We start from the raw sequence: 20,785 nt of genomic DNA, 5'->3' as shown, positions 1-20,785 counted from the left end.
CATTTGGTGCGTATTGCACCCAGCATGTGAAGACAGAAGATCCCTGAAAATCCCAACGTTAACCCCTGTGCAAAATTTCCTGTTTTTCTGAGCATCTGTGATAGCAACATCTATGTACACACTGTTAAGCTTCAAGGGTAAGAATTTCCTTTTCCTGTATATTTTAAATGCTTTTTCATCATGGCTGGACAAAGATGCTGATGATGTTAACTTGTCCGGCCAAGTTCTAGCTCTTTGCAATTAGCACACAGCAGTTTATTCTTCAGGTGTCCATCCATACACTAACAAGCTGGATGCCAACTCTACCCCTCTATCGCAGTATCCCAGTCACACTTCTTCTCAAACATGAGAGCTGCCTCGTGACAGCACTGCCCATGCACTGGAGACGATGCCCAAGCCAGCAGGACTGCAGAGCGCACAAGCTGGGGAAGGAATATGCTGTGCCATCAAGAAAGGAGCTGCAGTATCTCCAGGGCCACCAGCATGAACTGCAGGAGGTAGCTCCAGCTGAGAGCACTGCACCAGAGGCCACTCAAACTTCCCCAAAGAGCAGGACTCTGCCCATCAACACCAGAAGCAGTTCACCTGTACTCCAACAACACCTATGCACAGAACGATGAAACACAGGAACCTGGCTGGTTCTCCTGACCAACATTTGAAAGGTAGGGGACCAATTATGTACCAGAACCACATTTTACATCAGTAACATTTTACTACATATTTTATTACATCAATGGCTTGAAAAAATTTTATTTGATGTCAGCAAACATTGGAAATCATAGAAAAATGAATTATGTAGAATTTCACAAGGGAATTTACCCCACTACAATTCCTCATACAGTAAAATAATTCAAAACCAAATGTTACTTTTCAGTGGCTAAGCAATTTTATAATGCTATGAACATTCATCACAGTAAGTGTGCTGAATAATAGAAAACAGGCAAAAAAGACATTTAAAATCTTACAACAGCATTATGACAACATACTTTCTTTAAAATCCCAACGAGTATTTTATCACTTCAAAAGCTATACAGCATTTCCATTATATTTGCAAACTTAACCTTATACATCTTTTAAAATCTTGAAAAAACTTCTTTTAAGCAATCTATAAGCAGTTAACAAAATTGATAAAATCTACATAATGGAATACTATACACTCCAGTATAAATTTTATTTTAGGAGAATATGAATGTAAACACTCATTATTATACAACATGCATAGACTATACTGACCTTCCATTTTCTGAACGGTAACTTTCACTGCAATTGTGCTTTACTATCAACAGGAAAAGCTGCATTAATCCAGGGAGTGGCAGAAAGTATTTGCTTTAGGGGCATTGCACAAGATCACTAGATTTTGACTTGCTGAAGACAAGCTGGAGCTAATAAAAATATTTTTTCTTTTGCTTTCTTTCAGTTTTTGGTGAAGAGTAAATATCAGCCACTCATCGTGGAATGGGCTATGCATAATTTTATACAGACTTAAAAAAACGCATTATCAGGGAAACCTCCTACGATACTTTTGCGCTTCATTGACTTGGAGATTTATGGTCAGAAATCCAGTGGTCAAGTTAGTGTAATGCACTGTTTGGCTCATATTTGGTGTGCAAGAATACCAACAGCATGTTAGCGATTAAAACTGAAGTTTAAAGTGACAATGAGAATATTTTAATACATAATGTTTCAGATGTATTTGTGCAGGAAAGAAAAATGTCAGGACATTGCTTTAAGAGAGTAAGAATTTCGCTCTTACATTAACTATTAAAAAAGTGTTCTAGTGGATGTTTATGGGGTCTTCCTGGTTGCAAATTTTAAAAATATATATTAAGAATTCATTATCCCCATTGGTATTAAATATATCAAGACAACCATTGTGGTTGCACTACCAGTTATGGCTACTATGGTCTTACGCATCTGATTGTACATTGTTGCTATACTGTTAAGCACAACTGAGGCATGTATTTTTTTCCCTTGGTTATCAGAAATTGATCACTGTTTCAAACCAGTTAAACACGAATATTCAAGTAACAAGGTCATTTTTATGGATAAGCAAAAAGAGAAGTTACCTAGCACTTTGCACAACTACATAAAAATTAAATAGAACAAATGAAATTTGTTTATGCATATGCAATACACTTTTATATCTTTAAGATCTCTAAAACTAAAACTTAAACTATCATTTTCTTTGACGATACCATATTTTGCACAATAACTTATACTTAGGAGAAATAATTTCCCATTTTCCACAATATATATAATTATGACATTCACATTGATAGTTTAAGAAACAAAATTTAAGTGAATATTCTATCTTATGCAGTTATCTTTGTGGACCCTTCTAATCAGAATGCAACCAGTTGATGTATCTAATGCTTGACCCATTTGAAAAAAGGAGAGGGTCTTCACCAAAAAAAGACCAAACCATTTAAACTTTCAAAGCTAAAATGATTTTATTGCATTTAAAAACATAAAGAGAATTTAGAAAACTAAAGGTTTAAAATAGTGCTATTATATTGTACGTATTAACTACAATAAGATAGCAGTCAACTGAAAGGTAATTAACGACTTTTTTCTTCCTAATATCATGAATGACGCATGTTTCTCCCTACCCCTTAGGGATAAAGGCAAAACACAACTTTTCTGATTATAAAATGGACAGATTTGAGGGCAAAACTCAATGGAAAGTCCTCATGGGTGGCTTTATTCACCAGCAGAAGTTTCTCCTGAGGAATTTCATCAGCTGGGATGCAATCTCACAGAACCCTCTCACACTGGCAAGGACCTATCTCCACGCACTGGTACCAGCAGGAGGCTGAATACCACAGTATTTCTAACGAGCGGCATTGCTTTACACCAGAACTGTCAGCAGAATTCACAGTGCTATTTGCCTGGTCTTTAATTCTAATTCACACTGGCTAACAACTAGTGTCCTTTCCCACAAGAGACTCCCAACTCCAACTGACACCGGACTGAAGGAACATCTACAAAGCCACCAGAGCTGCCAGTTCACATCAACAGCTGTAGAGACACTGACAGAAGCTTGGGATTACAGGTTTCCAAAACAGAGGATAGGGAAGAGCTCCTTTCCCTCCTCCCATCACCTCACAGGATCTCTCTGGAGCTACCAGAACGAAATGGCTCAGAAAAAGCTGCAAAGTGGCTGAAACAGGCCCTTTTAGGGCTCCACACTCTAGCTTGCCCTAGCAAACGCCTATCTGCTCCTTCACCTGTGTACTGTCGCTCAATTTCTGATGCTGAATTACTTCCCTCACACAAGACCTGGGAAGGAGACCATCTCACTGGTACATGAGGCTCCCCTCTCCTGCCTTTCCTTCGGTTGCATCTGCGTTACAGGAGGTACAGTCACATCTGGCTGTTAGCCAGCTGGCATTAGCATACCTCATTTAGGTACAGAGAACAGAGCCACCACAGCACACAACATGGCCCAGCCCAGCAGCTCAAACATCAGCACCAAGTTCAGGGCTAGACTCCAAGCTGCAGCACCTCAGCTGCAGGCCAGGATACGGACTAGCTCATTTCAGGTTGTGTTAAGAGAAACTGGTGCCATGCGTTACTGTGTGCCATCTTGGCTTGAACCCTCTGTAGAGGAAGGGAGGCAAAGAAGGTCCTTTTTTTCCACCTGAAAAGACAACAGGTGGTTTCTTCCAACATAATTAACCATTTTTAAATGCTTTGTGACTAGTGTTATTTTGCAGCTTTCCACTGGACAAGAAGTAATACTGCTGTTTCTAGCTTCTCTGAACACTATCTGCTCGGCAGTCAGTAACCACCTTGTTCAAGGTGTGAAGTCCTCAGGCAGGACTTCCAAGAATGGCTCCAGTTCAAGCCAGTTAGACAGACCACAGCATAGCACAACTGAGCAGAGGGCTGGGAATTTGAAAGCTGCATGCACCAAGTATTTGGAAAAGCACCTCTTAGATTTTTAAATTGCATATTTTGGTTCAGAACATGAAAGCAATGTGTGCTTCAGAAGGGTTAAAATGGCCAATGAAATTAAGCCAGTTCTTCTCCATTAAACTTAGAGAGGCCAAAAAACTATCTGAAGGTTGAATTTTGTGCTCCAACCCTTATCCAGACTTCCAGTGGGAGAAGTAGTTTGATGTCTTTGGCAAACAGCGCTCCGAAGAGGAGTGAGACACTGGGACAGGAAGTGACCTATGATAGCCAAATGGAAAAAGGCACGTATTCCAAAAGGAGAGGCACCAGAGAAAGTTGTTTTGACTTAATCCCGCAGAGGATCAGGAAAAAGAAAGTTGTGTAGCACTCATTGAACAGGTTACAATGCAAATGCTGAATGCCAGGGGTTAAATAGCGTATCAAATGTTTTCAGGTTATTTATTCCCTTTTGCACTAAATAAAAGCCATTAAAATATACAGGAATAAAATGCTCAATTAGGGAGCTTTCTATTAAGTGAGAACACACAATTATAGTGGAAAGAATTGCACAAACCAGAAGCATAATGATTTACATCTACAACCTTGGACTGACCAAACCTTCAAAAAGACATTTCCTATCACTTCTGCATTATTCAAAATTGCTTGCTAACATGCCTTGTCAGTTCAGAACAAACCTGACACTACTGGCATGTGCACAGGCCTCTCTCCTTTATAGAAAGCTCGCTAAGAATAGTGTCATCGTAAGAATGCACAGGAAGCAGAGACCACAGGGCCATGCAGCAATACGCACTTATACCCTATGGACCAAGTATTATAAGAACTCCTAATGTGTAGAGTTACAGTGGGGCTGCCAAGGAGTTCCTTGTTCTGCAGGTTGGTCAAGATTTACAGACAGGTGTTACTGGTTCTAGAAATCCCCATGCTTACACAGGATGTTGATGAAATGAAGAGCTGAGCTACCTGGGTGCTTTTGAAAGAAAGTGGAGGCAGTATGGAGGAACGAGGGGAGATTAAGGCAGATGTAGCACAGAACTGGAAGCATTTGCCTTTTTTTGGTAATAGCTGCTTGTCCATAGATATGATGCAGATGGCTGTCTGAGGTTTGCTAATACCTGATATCCTGGATAACACAGTAGTCAACACAAATTGTTCTAGGCTACAGCACCTTCTCACGAAGCAGATGCATATCTGACATCAAGAACAGAAGTAGCCTGGAGGGAAGGGGGAGGGGGGAGAAAAAGGACACGTTTAGTTTAAAAATGATTACACATAGGCCTTGCAGCTCCAAACTTCACCCCGGGTCCACAGTACTGAAAGCAACAAAGATGACAACCTGGCAAAAATGGGAAGAATCTCAACAACTTCCCCTATTCTGAGCCACACTGGGATTTGTCGGGAGTGTAAATATAAAAAATGAAGACTGGAGTTGAAGCTGCTTTATAATGAGCAGTCTCGCCTCCCCCCTTCAAAAACAAACAATAAAAAGGAACTGTGACCACTTGCTATGAAAACACACTGAAGGGGAAAACCCAGAGCAGTCAGAGGGCTGACAAAGCTTTTACTAAGCTGGCAGCCAGACAAACAAGGCATGCCAGGGGAGAAAGCACCAGAGAGGTTTCTGTGATAGTCCAGCAAAAGTCTTCTCCTGGCTACTGCTGACTTGAGTCCACCTGACTTGACCAGCTTGAGCACCACGCAAATGCTCTCCAGAGCAGGCACCAGCCACACAGTACTGCACAGCTCAGGAGGGGCCAGGCACACCCTCCTAGACCACACAGATCACTGATGTGATAATTCCAATAGCATTTCACTTTGTCCCCAGAACAACTCAAGACAGGCACCCAGTCAGCACTGTGCTTATGTTATCTCTGAAGGCAGCAGCATCACTTTTATAGCCAGCCTGAGCAGCAATATCCGACAGGCTCAGAGCATCGTGGCCATTAGACATCCACTGTGCAACACCCTTGTGTCCCTTCCTTGTGCATCTTTTTAAAACCGTGCAGACCTGGTAGCTACAATCCCCTTCATGCTGCCAGCACCTTCCTTCTCCCAGCCATGACACATCAGTTCCTACTGTCCAGAGTAGGCTTCATCAAAACCACAAGCCACATGGTGCTAGTCTATGTCATACATGATATGTCACAGCTGGCAGCTTACTGCCAACCCTGCCTGGCCCCTGCCTGTGTCAGCATAGTGCAAGCAAGCTCTGCCCTCATACTTTAGTGCACTGCAGGGCACAGAGAAGCATCTCACTCCTGCAATAGCTGCCTTTTCTCTAGGCTTTGCAACTATTCCCAGCAGCCTATTGTTTCAGTCCCCTTTCCACCACTCAGCACTTGCTCAGCTCCAGCCTGGGCACTTTTCATCACTGGTTTGGGGAATGCAGCTGCTGCTCCACCAGTCATGTCACCAGATCTTGCTGTCTTGCCTCCACTCCCCCCTCTCCTCTGCTAACTTGCCTGGGATTCTCATTGCTCCAGTATCCAGACACTTGGCCACATCACCACGCTCCAGTTACTGCTGCAACCATTTTCTTCCTGTCTCAAGCAAGACTCCCCTTTTTTGACTGCACCTTTCAGGAGCAAGGGGGTATTTGAAGCCAGGAAGAATCTCAGAGGGCTCAGAGAAGAAAAGCTCTGCCCTGCCAATAGACACAACTCCACTGGTCACAGGAAAAGACAGTGACACAGGCCACCTGTCTTTCAAATGGATAGCTACATATTAAGACCACAGCTGCTTTGCTCCACCTCTCAATTCTGGAAGACTGACAATTTCACTCATACTGTTCTCAGAAGGAAAGTTTTTTGAGTTTGGTTTTGTTCAGCTATCATACCTCTGGATCTAGTCCCCAGATATAAGCATCTTTGAATAACACATTCAGATTTGTGAAGCAATGAAGCTCTGCTCCCTGAATGTTTGAACAGTAACATATGGGTGAGCCAACCATAATCAGGGCAAAAAAAATATACAGTACACTGAGAAATCTTTAGTCCATGTGAGACCAAAATTCATCTTATGCTGTTGACTGTGCTTACAATTAGCAGATACGGCTTTTGTGCCAAGCCATCTTGTAAAATTCAGCCAAAGGGATTCCTAGATCAGACATTTTTTAACACGCAAACCGCTAGAGGGGTTTTTTTTTTTGCAAGACTGTTGTAGTATTACATTTTTGCAAATAACTTCCATATTTAGACACTCTACAGTCCTTAGATAACTTCAAACACAAATTGTCTTTGGAGAAGCGTTAACTCCATGCAGCGCCATCAAGGAGAGGCTGTTTCTAGAATCTGTCTTCATAGAAACTCTTGTAAAATCAAGGAAACTTTGCCTCTACATCATTCCAGAGTGAAGTGTCACACACTCGCCTTTTTTACAGCTTTCTTCCCTTCCCCCGAGTGAAATCACTCCACGTCAAAACTGAAAGGTTGAGCTTTGTCTCAGAAGACTGTACGGTCCCACAAAGCCAAACCTAAAACAGCTTGGAGAACTGAGCGCAGGGAAAACATCCAAGTGAGATAAAGATGTATGGGGTTTCAGCAGCAAGAGGCATTAAAATGTCCATGTGCTGAAGAGACGCATACACTTTCAGAGGGCTGCAAATAAATTGTTCTCTTTCCACTTTCGTACATGTTTGGAATTCCCAATTCCAAAAATCTGTACTGAAATCTGTATATCCAGCTGAAGCAAAATATGCTCAGATTGAAGATTGTCAAAAATGGCTTTTGCAAAGAGTGTGTATATATATATACACACAGCCCTATCCGAAAGGAGCTCAGACTGGGAATTTTAGGTGACTTAAATAGGATTTACCTCATCTTCCTCTTCAGACATTTTAGTGGAATTATCAGGGGATTTTACAGGCTTCTGGCTGTTGGCTCCATTTGCCTCCTCTTTGCCATGCTCTGCCTCCCATTCCTGCAGAACTTCATCTATGTTGAAACGACGTCGATAATTTACAAAAAAGTTTTTCACTTGCACCACAGATTTGTTTCCAATCACATCAGAGATTGCCTGAAAGTCTCGTCCGTATTTCCTGATTGCTAAAAACAACAAAAAGAAGCAAAAAAACCAACACGTTATTTCCACAAGGACCACAAATCAGGCTCAAGTGACACAATAAGAAACCAAAGGTGAACTTCTGTCAAGGTCTCAATCCTTTCTCATATTAATCCAGGAAAAAAAAAAAAAAATTGCACATGAGACAGTTAAGCCCTGGAGAAGAGAAGAAGATAGATGTGCAATAAAGACAGGTAGAGCCAAATCTAAAAGACCTGTGTAAATCTGCCTGTAGTACCTGAGAAGTCACACAGGCAAAGAGCATAGCAGTGACTTCCAGTACAGTTTCACTTTCTGAAGGCTTGGACAAGCAGATTATTTGTAAATATTCATATGGAGCAATTTATACTGCCCAGGGAGTGGAAGAGGGGCTATTGCTTCCTTGTTCAATTCTGTTCTTTGGGCATTAATACACAGCAATGTCAAAATGCTTCATTACCCACTGAAGTGGAACATCTCTGAAACGCAGCTTTGATTATTAGCAACTGAAGTAAAAAAAAAAAAAAAAAAAAATCGCCATGTAGTGCTATACCTTGCACAGCAAGAAGCTGCTCATCCGTGGTCCAGCGTGCATTAAATTTCTGAGCAACCTAGACAAAAAAAAATACAAAAACACATAGGTAACTTCATTTATATAAAGCAACAACTTTCAGTTGTATCCGAGCTCATAAAAACCTCATAACAAGGAATTGTTAGTCAAAACTCTATCATTCCTTTTAATATCAACGTCTTCAACAAAGAACTGCATACGGCATCCATTCATCATTTAGCTGTGACATACACTGACCAGTAAGTCATGGTAATACAAAATGATACAGAATGGTCTCAACAGATAACCAAGAGCCACACTCTTCCAAAGCAGCTACTTGTTTTTATCACAGACACTCTCTGTAATCTTGGTCAAATTATTTCCAGCATGAGGTGGAAGAAACCAGCAAAACCACCAAGTGCCAAGAAAAGATGGGCCATTAACTTCCTCTCCTATATTTTCCAGTATTTAGAGCAAAGCACTACTTGTCTCACAGGGCATACGGATACAAAACTGTGATATATATATATACACACACACACACACACACACACAAAACGTGGTATATGCAAAACGTCCATACTTCATTAGAAACCACTTTCACATATTAATCACTGCTCTTTCTTCTCATCTCTCATTTCCATTTCACAACAACAATGAATACAATAGCGGTCTTGGTTCACACTAGCAACTAACAGGACACTGGTAGTAGCTTATTAGCAACCTCAATAGCATTGGTATGTAAACACATATCAGCATTTATCTTCACAATAAACAAGGGTCAGAAAATGATCCTACCTCTGAAAGTCTGTATTGTTCTATACCGCCTTCAAGTTTTTCTTTGAGTGCGCTGTTTGTCTGCTTGATATTCTGTATCTGAAAAGAAAGTTTAATCCCTTTAACAAGGATTTAAAAACAAAAATCTTCGGACAAGCCTTCTTCCAGCAGCCGCAGCGGGAACCACACAAGCTCAGCATTCCTGTGCTTCTCACCACCTCTCTTTTCCAAGAAGAAAGTCTGTTATATTGGAATAAAGCAATGCAGAAGCATACCAGGAGATCCCATTTATTCTATCCTGTCTGCAAGTTATTTGGAGCAAGAACTGCCCCAACTTCCAGGTCTGTATAAAGCTCAGCATAAGAAGAAAGGCCCTGATCAGAGCACATAATGAATCAAAGACTGCTAGAGAGCTCCGCTTCTCCCAGAGTGCCAAGAAAAAGGCTTCAGGCCAAAATACCAATTCTATTAAGTTTAATAAAGAGCTTGAGCCAGATCTCTGCTTTAAAAAGTAAAAATGTTCAGCTCTAGGAAACAGACTCATGTATTAAACCTGTCTTTACTAACAGGTATTTGAAAAACATATGTTTACAAGGCAGATCCATCAGGGAAGCAAAAGCTACATAGGGAAGTTTGTCTTATTCTCTCAGACAGGTATCATACAACATGCCTGTTCAAAAGTAACATATGAGAAGGCAAAGGAAAACTGCTGCAGATGGAAATCAGATACTGCTGAAATGAATGTCACAGTCCATAGTTAAAAAATAAGGGACCCTGAACTGCAAGAAAAACGAAGCACCAACACACGTTCCTTCAAGTCAGTGCTATGGGCTTTTCCTTGCTTCACTTCACATACAAACTAGTTTTGCCCATAGAACTAAAACGCAAGAGATACAGAACACAGGGCTGCATTAGTTTATAGCACAAGGCTAGCAGTTTATCAATTAAGCCACATGAACTGCAGCAAAACTGTCCAGCTTTTTGTGACAGCAGAACTGTCAAGCTACACAATCCTGTGAACTTTCCAGACTGTGACAGGCACTACCACCAAACCCAGCAGTTATTCTTGAACTATCCCATCCGTACCTGTCGTTTGATTGAGACTAATTCCATGTCCAGCTGTCTGAGTACAGTGGTAGCAGCTGTCGCATTGGCAGAAACAGCCTCCACATCTTCTTGGGAAAGGAACATTCCTTTGGGAGGTTTCCTCTTTGCTCTGTTCTTTGCCTGTGTACTGTGCTTCTCCTTCTTCACCTGAGGAACGGTTTCAGCGGGCGGCACCTGGCAAACAGCAGTCACTTTACAAAACTAGATCTTTAAAGATCCCTTCCAAAGCAAACCATTCTGTGACTCTTTTAGCCATTGTCACAGGTTGGAGAATTAAAAAGCTTGCAGACGTTTTTTGCTTTAGGCGGCATGTCATGAAAAAACCATCTTGTATAATGTCTCCTTTCTTCTAGGCAGCTTTCAATGTTAACAGAGATACTAGTTGTCTTCTCTGCACATTCTCATTTTGGGAGACAAAATGCCCAATTTTCCAGCAGTTAAATATTCTGGTTATTTTCAAACACTCCAAAACCTCTCTTCTTGCTTTTGTCACCAGGCCTGCACACATCAGTTTAACTGAACACCAGAAGGAAACAAAGTGGAGCTTGGAGACAGGGGAAGAATGCAACTGGAAGAGTTTACAGAGCCTTGTTTTTCTACATGTCAGACAGGAGAAGGAATAAGCCAGTTTATTTAAAGGCTATATATAAAGAAGAGAGATGACTACAAAGTAATTCTTAGATTGTTAGGCAGTTTCTTGGAAGCCAAGTTTTCTTCCACAGTACTGATACATCAACTGTTCCATTAAACTGATGCAGTTCTGACCACAAATAAAATTTAAGTCTCTTTTGGAAAAGGGAATATTTCACACATCACTCATTATTTTTACACTTTCTGTCTCAAGCAAAGAATTAGGCCCACACCTGTAACAGGAAGATTAGCTAGGATGTTATACTACAGATCCTTCAAGAGCACATCCGATTCTCTAATACCAAAACCATTTCTTGCAGAAGTCATTTTCAACAAGCACATCATACCCAAGATTTATTACCCAGTGGCTGGAGCCTGGCCAAGAACACTGAGAAGGGTGACAGGGAGAGAAAAAGCAGAGGAGAGGCCACACGTCTGAAATCCTCTACTTGATAACTACCAGCTTTAAACACATTGGCTTCACTTGGCACTATTGTTTCCCTGCTAATTTGCAGCTACATGTAGTTTCTAAACAGCTTGCAGCATTTGCTCATTAGTGAGCATTAAAATACTCACACTAAAATCCACATAAAGCAGAGCACAAAGCCACCACACAATCATGAGGCTCTGCCTCCTGAAGACTAGCAGGCCCCAGCACAGCTGCCATTAGATAAAAGCTTGCACCCTCTTCATGGGCTCAACAGCCAGAGCCACACAGGAACACTAATGTGGACAATTGCCTATTCTCAACTTTTTTATTCCCTCCTTTAGTGCAAAGGACTCCATGAGAGACAATGCCTAAGGAAAGCCCAGGAGCAAAAGATAATTATTGCTGTTGCAGGATTTATACCACCCTCAAAGAGAAGGGAGTGATAAGCAGGAAAAAACAGACTGGTTTAGCTATGAACAAGTGACGTAAGCTCTGCACTCCGCTTCAGAAGCTAGCACTTTGATAACTGAGCCAGGTAAATTATTCAACATGGATAGACATTTCAGATGTATTCATATTTCATCTACATACAAAATTTCACAGGGTCATGCAGTAATGCCTCACAACAGGTTCAGGCTGTAGGCTGACCAACACACAATGCCTGCAGTGCAGATATCCCAGAAGCCTCAACATTAAAGAAAAATGAAAGCAGTTTTAAAAGGTTGCTTTACATGGTTCAAAGAACGTGAAGCTCTTGTGTTGTGGACAAGAAGCCAGAGCTCCAGCAGAATGGGTTTTGACAGCTCCAAATGCCTCCAGGTCCCAGTGATACTGCACAGGCTCAGAAAATTTGAACATCTACCCTGTCTTGGAAACTCTTGCTTTCCTGGCCACACACATCTCTGTAGAATTAAAGCAATTAATGAAAAAACATAAAGAATTAAAATACAGGGAATTATCAGTGCTATTTATTTAGACATTGCCACTACTAACCACTACACTTCCGTCTTACAAACCCCTTAATACAAACAAGGTCCCCTTCCTCAGATTTCACTGTGTAAAAAAGGAAGACCAATCTATCTCAAGCCATGTAAAAGCAGGGAGGTGTTTTCAGGAACAGGGAAGAGGTGGAGAAAGCAACTCCAGTTCATGACCTCAGTATTATGGAACCACTATCTGTAAGAAACCTGAACAGTTGCACTAACACTGAATGTACTAAAAAAAGAGAAAAAGGGAAGATTCGTCCCTCTGGTGATACCCAAAAGAAGAAACAAATGAGAGATTTCAGGTACTCTGAGAAATCCCAGTATTACTCGGCAAGTCATACAGTAACTGACATGTCTCAGAGCTGGAAAAAAACATCTCTATGGGGTTGGGACAGAGAGATTCTTTACGGTAAGAGTCCCGGGCTAATAGCACATGACCAGGCCTGCATGTCTGACCATGTCATTAAAAGAAATCTAACAATTAAGAAAGAACACATCATCCTCCTGGATACCTGCTCTCTCTCAAAGGCATTTTCAATCAGCCCCAGGTTCAGGCACTGCAAAATCAAATCACATTATCTCTGAATAGGCTATGCAGGTTCTCAGCTTCATTTTAGCACCCAGTACTATCCCCTGTCCAGAAGGGTCCCCACAAGGCTGCCTACCATCACACACTCGGCCAGACTGCACATGCTCCATGAGTTCTGGTGATCTCTTTCAGAGCACTATGGCCTGTACTGGTGTGGCAGGGAGGGCAGACAGCCTCCTCCCATACAAGACTTTCCACAAAAATGCCTTGATGGTAGCTATCAGACATATGTGATCTGGTTTGGCCTTACAACAGAGGCAGCCAAGTTGGCAAAGAAATACCTTTATGTCTTTCTGCAGCAACTTCAGAGCATGCCAGCATTGGTAGAGAAGGAAATAATAGTAAAGGGGACTGAAGGGAGCTTTCTTACAGATGCAAGCATTCAAAGAGCCTGCAGAGAAATCTAAACTTGAAAACTTACTAAAATAATGGGAAATGAGATTATAGCCTTAATTATTTACAAGACACAATGGAGTACTGAGATTTGCAGTTTAGCTAAGTGAGGGCCCTTCTAGCTTGGGTATTGCTGAGGCTTTGGAGAACTGTCTTTTGTAAGGGTGAATACAAATGGATTCATGTCCACTCTGCTCCTAGGAAGTCATCAAGGATGCCAGCTCCATCAGAAGCAAAAGGCTTTTCCAGAAAGTCTAGAGAGCACCCTGGCATGGGTGAAGAACAGACAAGAATGCTGTGATTTTTTTCAGTTATTTCCATTCAAAATACTTAATTAGAGAAATTAATCTCACTGACAGTGACTGACAAAACAGCTACTCTAAGATTTCCATTCTGCCTGTGTGCAACCATGTTTCTAAATATTTCTAGTGTGTTCCTTTTTTCTCCACATACACCCTTTTAAAAAACAACCTTAAACTGAAAGAAAATGACAGTGGGAGAGAAATCATTCTATGAGAAAACAGGAAAGGGAATTACTTCAAGGAGAGAAGGCCTTAGGGTAAATGCCTTCCTATAACACTCACACATACAACCCACACTGCTGCTGAACAGCAAGGCTTTTTTTTTTTAGTAACAACTAGCAGGCTATACACATAAAAATGAAGCATACACTTTCCTGGTAAGCATCACAGACTAGGTTTTCAAAACTGTTACATTTGTGTGGCTATTTTCATCCAGAACTCTATGCTCACTTAAAATGAAGTATTTTAAGTGAGTTGCAAGGAGTCCATTTCAAGTAGACCAAATATTCCATGTGTATAATAGCAGGCTAAGGCCCCCCTCCCAGACAAAATGAACTGGCCACACAAAAGATTTCTCCTTTACTGTTCATCGCTGTAGTTGCAATTCTGGTGCCACCAAAATCCTCAGAATTATTATGAAGGATTTCAGTACATCAGGATAGTCTAAAGTGTAAATAACCATGCCCTTGCTAGTCTACCTAGAACAAATTAATGGAAATAGCTCCCCTCCACCAAGCCATCTCAGCAGAGATGTAAGTGCTTCCACTCCATCTCCACATAGTTAGGTTGATTAAACCATCACTGCATGTGGTTGAAGCTAACACAGTCAAAGACAGAATCAAAAAGACCAGAAACATTCACATAGTACATTATCATGGGATGGCAAAGTCTTAAATTTTCCCAGCTCCATCTGTAACAACTTATTTGTCTATACTTGCCTTGATCTAAGAATAATTCTTAAGACAATTCTTTTCTTGTATGACAACTATACAAAGCACAAATAAAGAAAATTAGATACTGTCAGCTTCTACATGAAGTAGCTAGTAAGTAAACACTTTTCTTTGTACAGTAGTAAGAAAAGATTTATACCTCCTTTTTGCTCTCCTTGTTTTGTTCAACTTCCATATCAATAGGGTTATTTCCATTTGCTTCCTCCATTTCATCCTCACTGGAAGACAAAAGCAAACAGTATTGTATTAGTTTGTGAGGCTCTTTTTCTATAAATAGCATGCTAGAAGAAATGCATGGATGCACTAGCAAGTCCAAGAGCTTTCCTTCCTTTTAGTGCCAGTGTGTTTTTTTAGGGGCTGGGATGTGCTTTTTCATTTGGGGTTTTATTTGGTTTTGGTTTAAATAAAGAGATTCTTAACTGTAAAGATATGAGGACCATGTTTTGTAAAAGAAGACTTCTCTGTACTGTACTTGACTAAAATACACCTGCTCAGATGAAGGTACACTGAATTGATTACACAGGTTATCTTTTAAAGAACATGGGACACGCAGCATTTTATCTTCACACAACCTAAGACAAAGAAACAAAGATTTAGAGTTACAGCAAGTAGCTAACACTGGGATTTCATACATCTCCTTAACATTTAGCAAAATAGACATGCACAAGCTGAACTCCCTCAAGAACAAGCATAATGAAATGGTGGTGGTTTGAACTCCCTCAAGAACAAGCCCAAAGAAATGTTGTTGGTTTTTTTTATCATCCCCCCAGTGACATCCTCACATTTCATTCTCCCCTGGAAAAGAAAAAGAGGTTATCAGTTACAGAATAGGAGCAAGCACGAAACTTGGGCCTTATTGAAAGTGATCTTGGCACACCTGGCCAGTTTGGCTTCATCGGAATTTCAATCAGACATTAAATCATATCTATTTTCACAATTTAGAATTTTTGTACTGTACACAACTAAAGTTAATTGCACCATTTGGGATGATGCCCCCAAACAGAAGAAATAAGCTGACGTAATCAAAGTGGTTTATTGTTTGGGTATTTTTTTATTAATAAAAAAATAAACCTATTTTGTCATGCCAAACTTTCCAGCCTGGGACAAGGAACTTAAGCTAGTGCAGGTATGTAACATCACCATGAAAGACAGGGCTGTGCAGGAAAACCACAGCAGAAGTTGTGCTGGGGTGCTGCAGCCAGCAAGGGTGTGCTCACACTGGAGCAGGGACAGAAGGCATAGCAGGTGCTAGGTGAGCACGGCTGCTGCCTCCCTGCTGCAGCGACATCCTGGGCAACTTAAGGAAGAATGTACTGCCAGGTGGCTTGAGCTGGTATTCATCCCCACAAGAGCAGTCACTTGTGCAACACATGCAAGCGCTTCGAAACTGCCTGGCTCACCAGCTCATCCACAAGAATACTTAGCTTGTGCAATCACAAGCACTCCCTCCCAGAGCTACATACACAAAGCCCCTCACACACAACTAAGTACAGCTACTGAAAACCTGGTCCCCAATGCACTGGGAGCTATTTTAGTGACAATGTGAGGGGTTGGGGAATTTCCCTGCCTAGCCACCAAAGAGATAGAGCAGTATCTGAGTGAGATACTTCAGACTGCCTCTTCTCTTAACCCCATCTTCAAAAGTGCTTCCTTGTGTTCTCACCTTGGTTGAGATTTCAGCCTTTCTGCAAAGTCCGAAACCCCCATGGCTTTACTGTGCTCTGTTCCAGCAAGTTCCCTAGACATGAGCTAGACACACACACACCCCCCCCTTTTCTGCAGTTTTAGACATTGATTGTTATTAACTGAAGAACATTTCTGAAGTTTTGCCAACACCCAATGGCACCATGCAACCTCAAAATCTAGCAACCCCGAGCTTCTCACACAGCTTTGCTTCCACCCCCTGCATGGCTGCACTGACAAATATTTAGGGGTCTAGGGCTTTTGACTATTTTACATGATGGAGGGGAAGATGGGAAAATCAAACCAAGCTGATGGCCTGGTGCTTAGCTTGCTGCAGATGTAAATCAAATTACACATCTCCAATCCAGCTGACTTCCTGAAAGGTTACAAGATTACAGCACATGGCAGCCTATACAGTTCTTTTCCAATCACCAGATGGTCTGAGGTGCTGCTTTTCCCAGTGAACAGGCATTGGTATCAAAGAGGTGTGTTTCCAAATTGCAGTAACTTCATTTATAAGCACAAAACAAAAATAGAGGTAGGATTAAAAGATCCTAAGCTACACAGTATGAGACAAACATTCCTTATAAAAGATACTTCCCCCTTCTTAAATTAGTGGGAACATTTTAAAAAGCAGAATGGGGAGAAGAAAAAAACCAAACCAAAACATGAAAACCAAAAACCATCAAGTCAGCCTTTGCAGAGAAGGGAAAACAACAGAAGGGGAAAAGAGACCCAGGTCAGAGAAAGCCAGCCAAATACTGGACAAGTTTGCTGGTAGTATTGTCCCTGGCCCTGCCTGTTAAGCAAGTATTGTTGATCTCATGGAGAGATGAGAGAGGTTGAGTGAGTCACTGGTACAGTACAGCTCATCCCTGGAAATGTTTCTTTCCCCTTCCCAAACAGGACTCAACTCATACACACTGGAGCCAGTAAACAGCTCCCTGGGAAAAGCTTTCACAGAATTTTGCCCAATTATATTAGGAAATTTCCAAAGCCAGGCACACCTCAACTTTGGTCTGCAAAGACATGAACTGCATTTTAGAGCAAGTTGAGAAGGCACCTGCATAAAGCTGGTGCTATTCAGAGGTGGAGCTCACCACTACCACCACCACCACATACGTAAGGCCACTTCATTTCTGAGGTTCTGTCAGCTCCAGAACTAGGAGAAGTCACCAAGCGGCAGCTCTAACTGTACAGATACTTCTAGCAATACACACAATGCCACTGGCTGACATACCTCCAAGGGCTTTCATAGGTATATAGGAAGACGAACTTGCAGACAAAACTGCACAAGCAGGAGCCAAGCTCATCTGCTTAAGCTCAGTGGCTAGTGGCGTGAACACCACCACCCTCACCCCAAATCCTAATGCACCCAGCAGTCCTTAGGACACCTCTGCCAGAAATCACCCTAAATTCTCCTGTGCTACCCTCTTCTCAGTCACTAAAAAACACCATCTTAACTTCACCTTTCCCAGGAAGTAACACTTAGCCTGACAGCCTAAAGGTTTTCTAAGCGAAAGGTGGGGGAAAGGCCTGTGTGTACATATGTACAGGCTGACAGGTGCTGCACTAGAACCTGTTCCCCATGAGGTGCACGTTCTCACTCTACTAAGCATCACATGGAGGAAACAAAGGCAGATTTCTAGCTGTTTCATTACTTCCTTAGAGTGTCCTGCTTATCAGCTTTTCTGGCTCTGCTGACAACAGTGCCAATCAGCTTGCAAATAGTTTCAATTTCATTTTCTCCACACTCAAGCAGTATTAAGAGAAAAAGCCTCTGGAGTGACGGGACACTGACCACTGCACTAGAGGACACTCAGAAATTGCACAGTGTTGAAAAGGGAGTGCACCTATTTGCTGACAGATTTCTTTTGGCTTTAAACAAAGCAAAAAGATGCATAGCAGGGAAGAGGCGGGGGGGGAAAGAAGGTGTGGTACGAGGAAACATTTTGGGGAAAATCCTACATCTAGTTTCTTACAAGCTAACAGACCTCTGAGATAGTCTAAAGAAATCAGCGTGCGTCAATACACAGCCTTTCTGCTTGCAAACCTACCTTTCCTCACGTTCCCTTTTTTGTTTACGAGCATGACGGTCCATCACGCTAGTTTTAGTCCTTGTCTTCTTCCAGGAGTAGTAAAATTTCACCAGGCTGGCTATTGATTTGTCAGGAAGCTGTAAATTAAACATGTATCCTTTTATATGCTTATATGTAAAGTATCCCCAGGAGGTCATATACAATCGGGTCTGGTTTTGTCAAGGAACATCTGATCCCTCTACTTTGGGGTCTCTTAAAGGCTCAAGGCAAGGCAGGTCTGCAGCCTTTCAAAAAGAATCTATGGGAGAGTGTTCTAGGTTAGTGCTACTATTTAGAACATCAAAATCTCTAAAGAGCATCTCAGCAAGCCTCCACTCACCAGCCGGGTAGCTGGGTTCCCTTCAGAATAAAGGAAAGTATCAAAAGCAAATCCAAAACGGGGCCTTGAAACTGAGATAACAGTTTTAAAAGCCAACAAAGGCATGTGTAAGCAACCACAGGAACTGCTGAATTGCAGGCTATACCCCAAGCATATCTTTGATGTTTGGTTTAAAAAGACTTATTCACACAATTCAAATGATGAAGTCTATTCACAGGTCTCAACAAAAGACGTTTTCAAAACTTTACTGTATGGTGAACTGAAGATACAGAAGAACACGACTCTCCCTCTTTTTTGTTTTGTCCTCTCACAGTAATGTAATTTCCTCGTAGCTATGAAACATCTGCCTCCAAAAAGCATGAAACTACATTAAGACTAATTCTCTCCTGAGGTACTCTGCATGAATGTACTTATACAGGACTTTTACTTCCTAGAAGTCCAGCCTTTCCTGCTGAATAAAACATGCCTGATTCAGCTTGGAGGGCAGGATGGGTGGGGAGGTAAACAAAACTGTGAGCAAGAGCCAGAACTCTCATTCAGATAAAACTGCAGTTTAAGTCTTCACTTGAGATAAGCCTGGTTCTCAGACTGCAGATTGACTTCTGGTCCTAAAAACAGATCCCACCAGAACTACCATCCTGGCCCACAGCTGTACAGTGGCATACACCCATCTACAGTAGCAAAACATGGGTGCTATGTCAATATTATGCTGCCAATAGCCATGTAGCAGGCTGGTATGCTGGAATCAAAAGAGTTCCACAGAACAAACTTGGGGACAAGGCTGCTCATGACAAACATCCACTTGGCTACAAACACATGCTAAGAGTGCCAAAATATCAGAACCAGCTCCGATAAATAACATAACCCAATTCTTACTCTCTGGCTCCAATGACTTCTCCCCTTAGTTCTAAGCTGCACTGGTGCTAATGGGGCAGCATATATAAACTAACTACTAACATGCTCCCAAGCCATTGATTCCTGTCCCCAGCTAAACACAAAGCTTCATGCCATTTAATTCCTTTCATGCAGGATGGCTTTTCTGGGAGCAACAGTAAAAAAATATCTTTACCTAGGGAACAGTGCATGAGCTTGGCCTCCCTGTATAGGAATGCACTTCACTCAGGGACAGAGTCGTGCTTCTGCACATAAAACAAATTGAGAATTTCCTGCTTTGGCATTTCACCAAGCAATAGGCCAGGCTTTATCTTCTTGGTTTTCCCAGGACATTCCCCTTTCTTCCCTTTTCCCCCTCTTCCCCCTGCTATGTAAGAACAAAGGAATAAAGGAAACAGCTTCACCCTTCAGGAGTACAGAACTCTCCAGACTGTGTTAGCTGTCTATAATATGCACAAGCCCTGTCATCTGACCCAAGGGAGTGGGAGACCCTATGACACAAGAACATTTGGAAATGAACACCAGTGAAGGAATATTCAAGGAGGACACGAGAAGAGCCCCTTCCTGCCGCCCTTTTGAAAAGGGACCTGGTAGTTTTCCTTCTTACTTGGAGGCAAGTCATCTTTCACTTTTCAGTGGCATCAGCAACACAGACCCTCACATGTGCTTTAAAGAGGCTGAACAGACTGCAGCAGGCTAGGCTCACTTCAAAGGGTCACAACCAACATAACTGGGTCCTGCTGGAACACTCAAGAGGCACTTTACTGAAGGAGAGCAAAGAACAAAGTCTGGTTCCCACACAGGTGATGAACTACTTGAAGAAACACTCGATATATAATTAATCAGAATAATTTTTCAACCCATCCTGTCCATCTTTCAAAAGAAAATTGCACACACCCCTTTCAGACAGAAACCTACCCTTGAAGTTTTCAATCACAGTTTAAAAATAATCACTGCTAACCAAAAGCAAAGGACTGAATGCTTCCAATAAACCTCTACCACAACATCCACGGACAGTTCCAAATCACATTAAACACAGACCTCACTGTCAAATAAAATGAATTCCTAAAAAACATGCTGTAAGAAAGGAAATCAACTTGGCACAGAGATGATCTTTGTGTGT

At 41.7% G+C, this 20,785-nt stretch overlaps 1 protein-coding gene across 2 annotated transcripts in view; it reads right to left on the bottom strand.

Annotated features, from left to right (window-relative positions):
- Positions 1 to 703: 703 nt before the first annotated feature.
- RCOR1 (REST corepressor 1) overlaps positions 704 to 20,785 on the bottom strand; it is an 85,033-nt gene continuing 64,951 nt past the window's right edge. For both annotated transcript variants that reach the window (XM_057397104.1, XM_057397105.1), the window contains 7 exons: positions 18,408 to 18,526; positions 14,807 to 14,885; positions 10,367 to 10,561; positions 9,302 to 9,379; positions 8,507 to 8,564; positions 7,729 to 7,958; positions 704 to 5,129 (listed from right to left, as the gene is read on the bottom strand). In XM_057397104.1, the coding sequence (XP_057253087.1) occupies positions 5,088 to 5,129; positions 7,729 to 7,958; positions 8,507 to 8,564; positions 9,302 to 9,379; positions 10,367 to 10,561; positions 14,807 to 14,885; positions 18,408 to 18,526 (801 nt within the window). In that variant the 3' untranslated portion in view covers positions 704 to 5,087. The remainder of the gene's footprint in view (positions 5,130 to 7,728; positions 7,959 to 8,506; positions 8,565 to 9,301; positions 9,380 to 10,366; positions 10,562 to 14,806; positions 14,886 to 18,407; positions 18,527 to 20,785) is intronic.

Source organism: Pezoporus wallicus, unplaced genomic scaffold (genome assembly GCF_028554395.1).
Source record: "Pezoporus wallicus isolate ANWC-B61680 ecotype Strahan unplaced genomic scaffold, APGP_CSIRO_Pwel_v1 contig_7068, whole genome shotgun sequence".
In the NCBI taxonomy this organism is placed as follows: domain Eukaryota; kingdom Metazoa; phylum Chordata; class Aves; order Psittaciformes; family Psittacidae; genus Pezoporus; species Pezoporus wallicus.
This window is presented reverse-complemented; position numbering and strand designations above follow the sequence as displayed.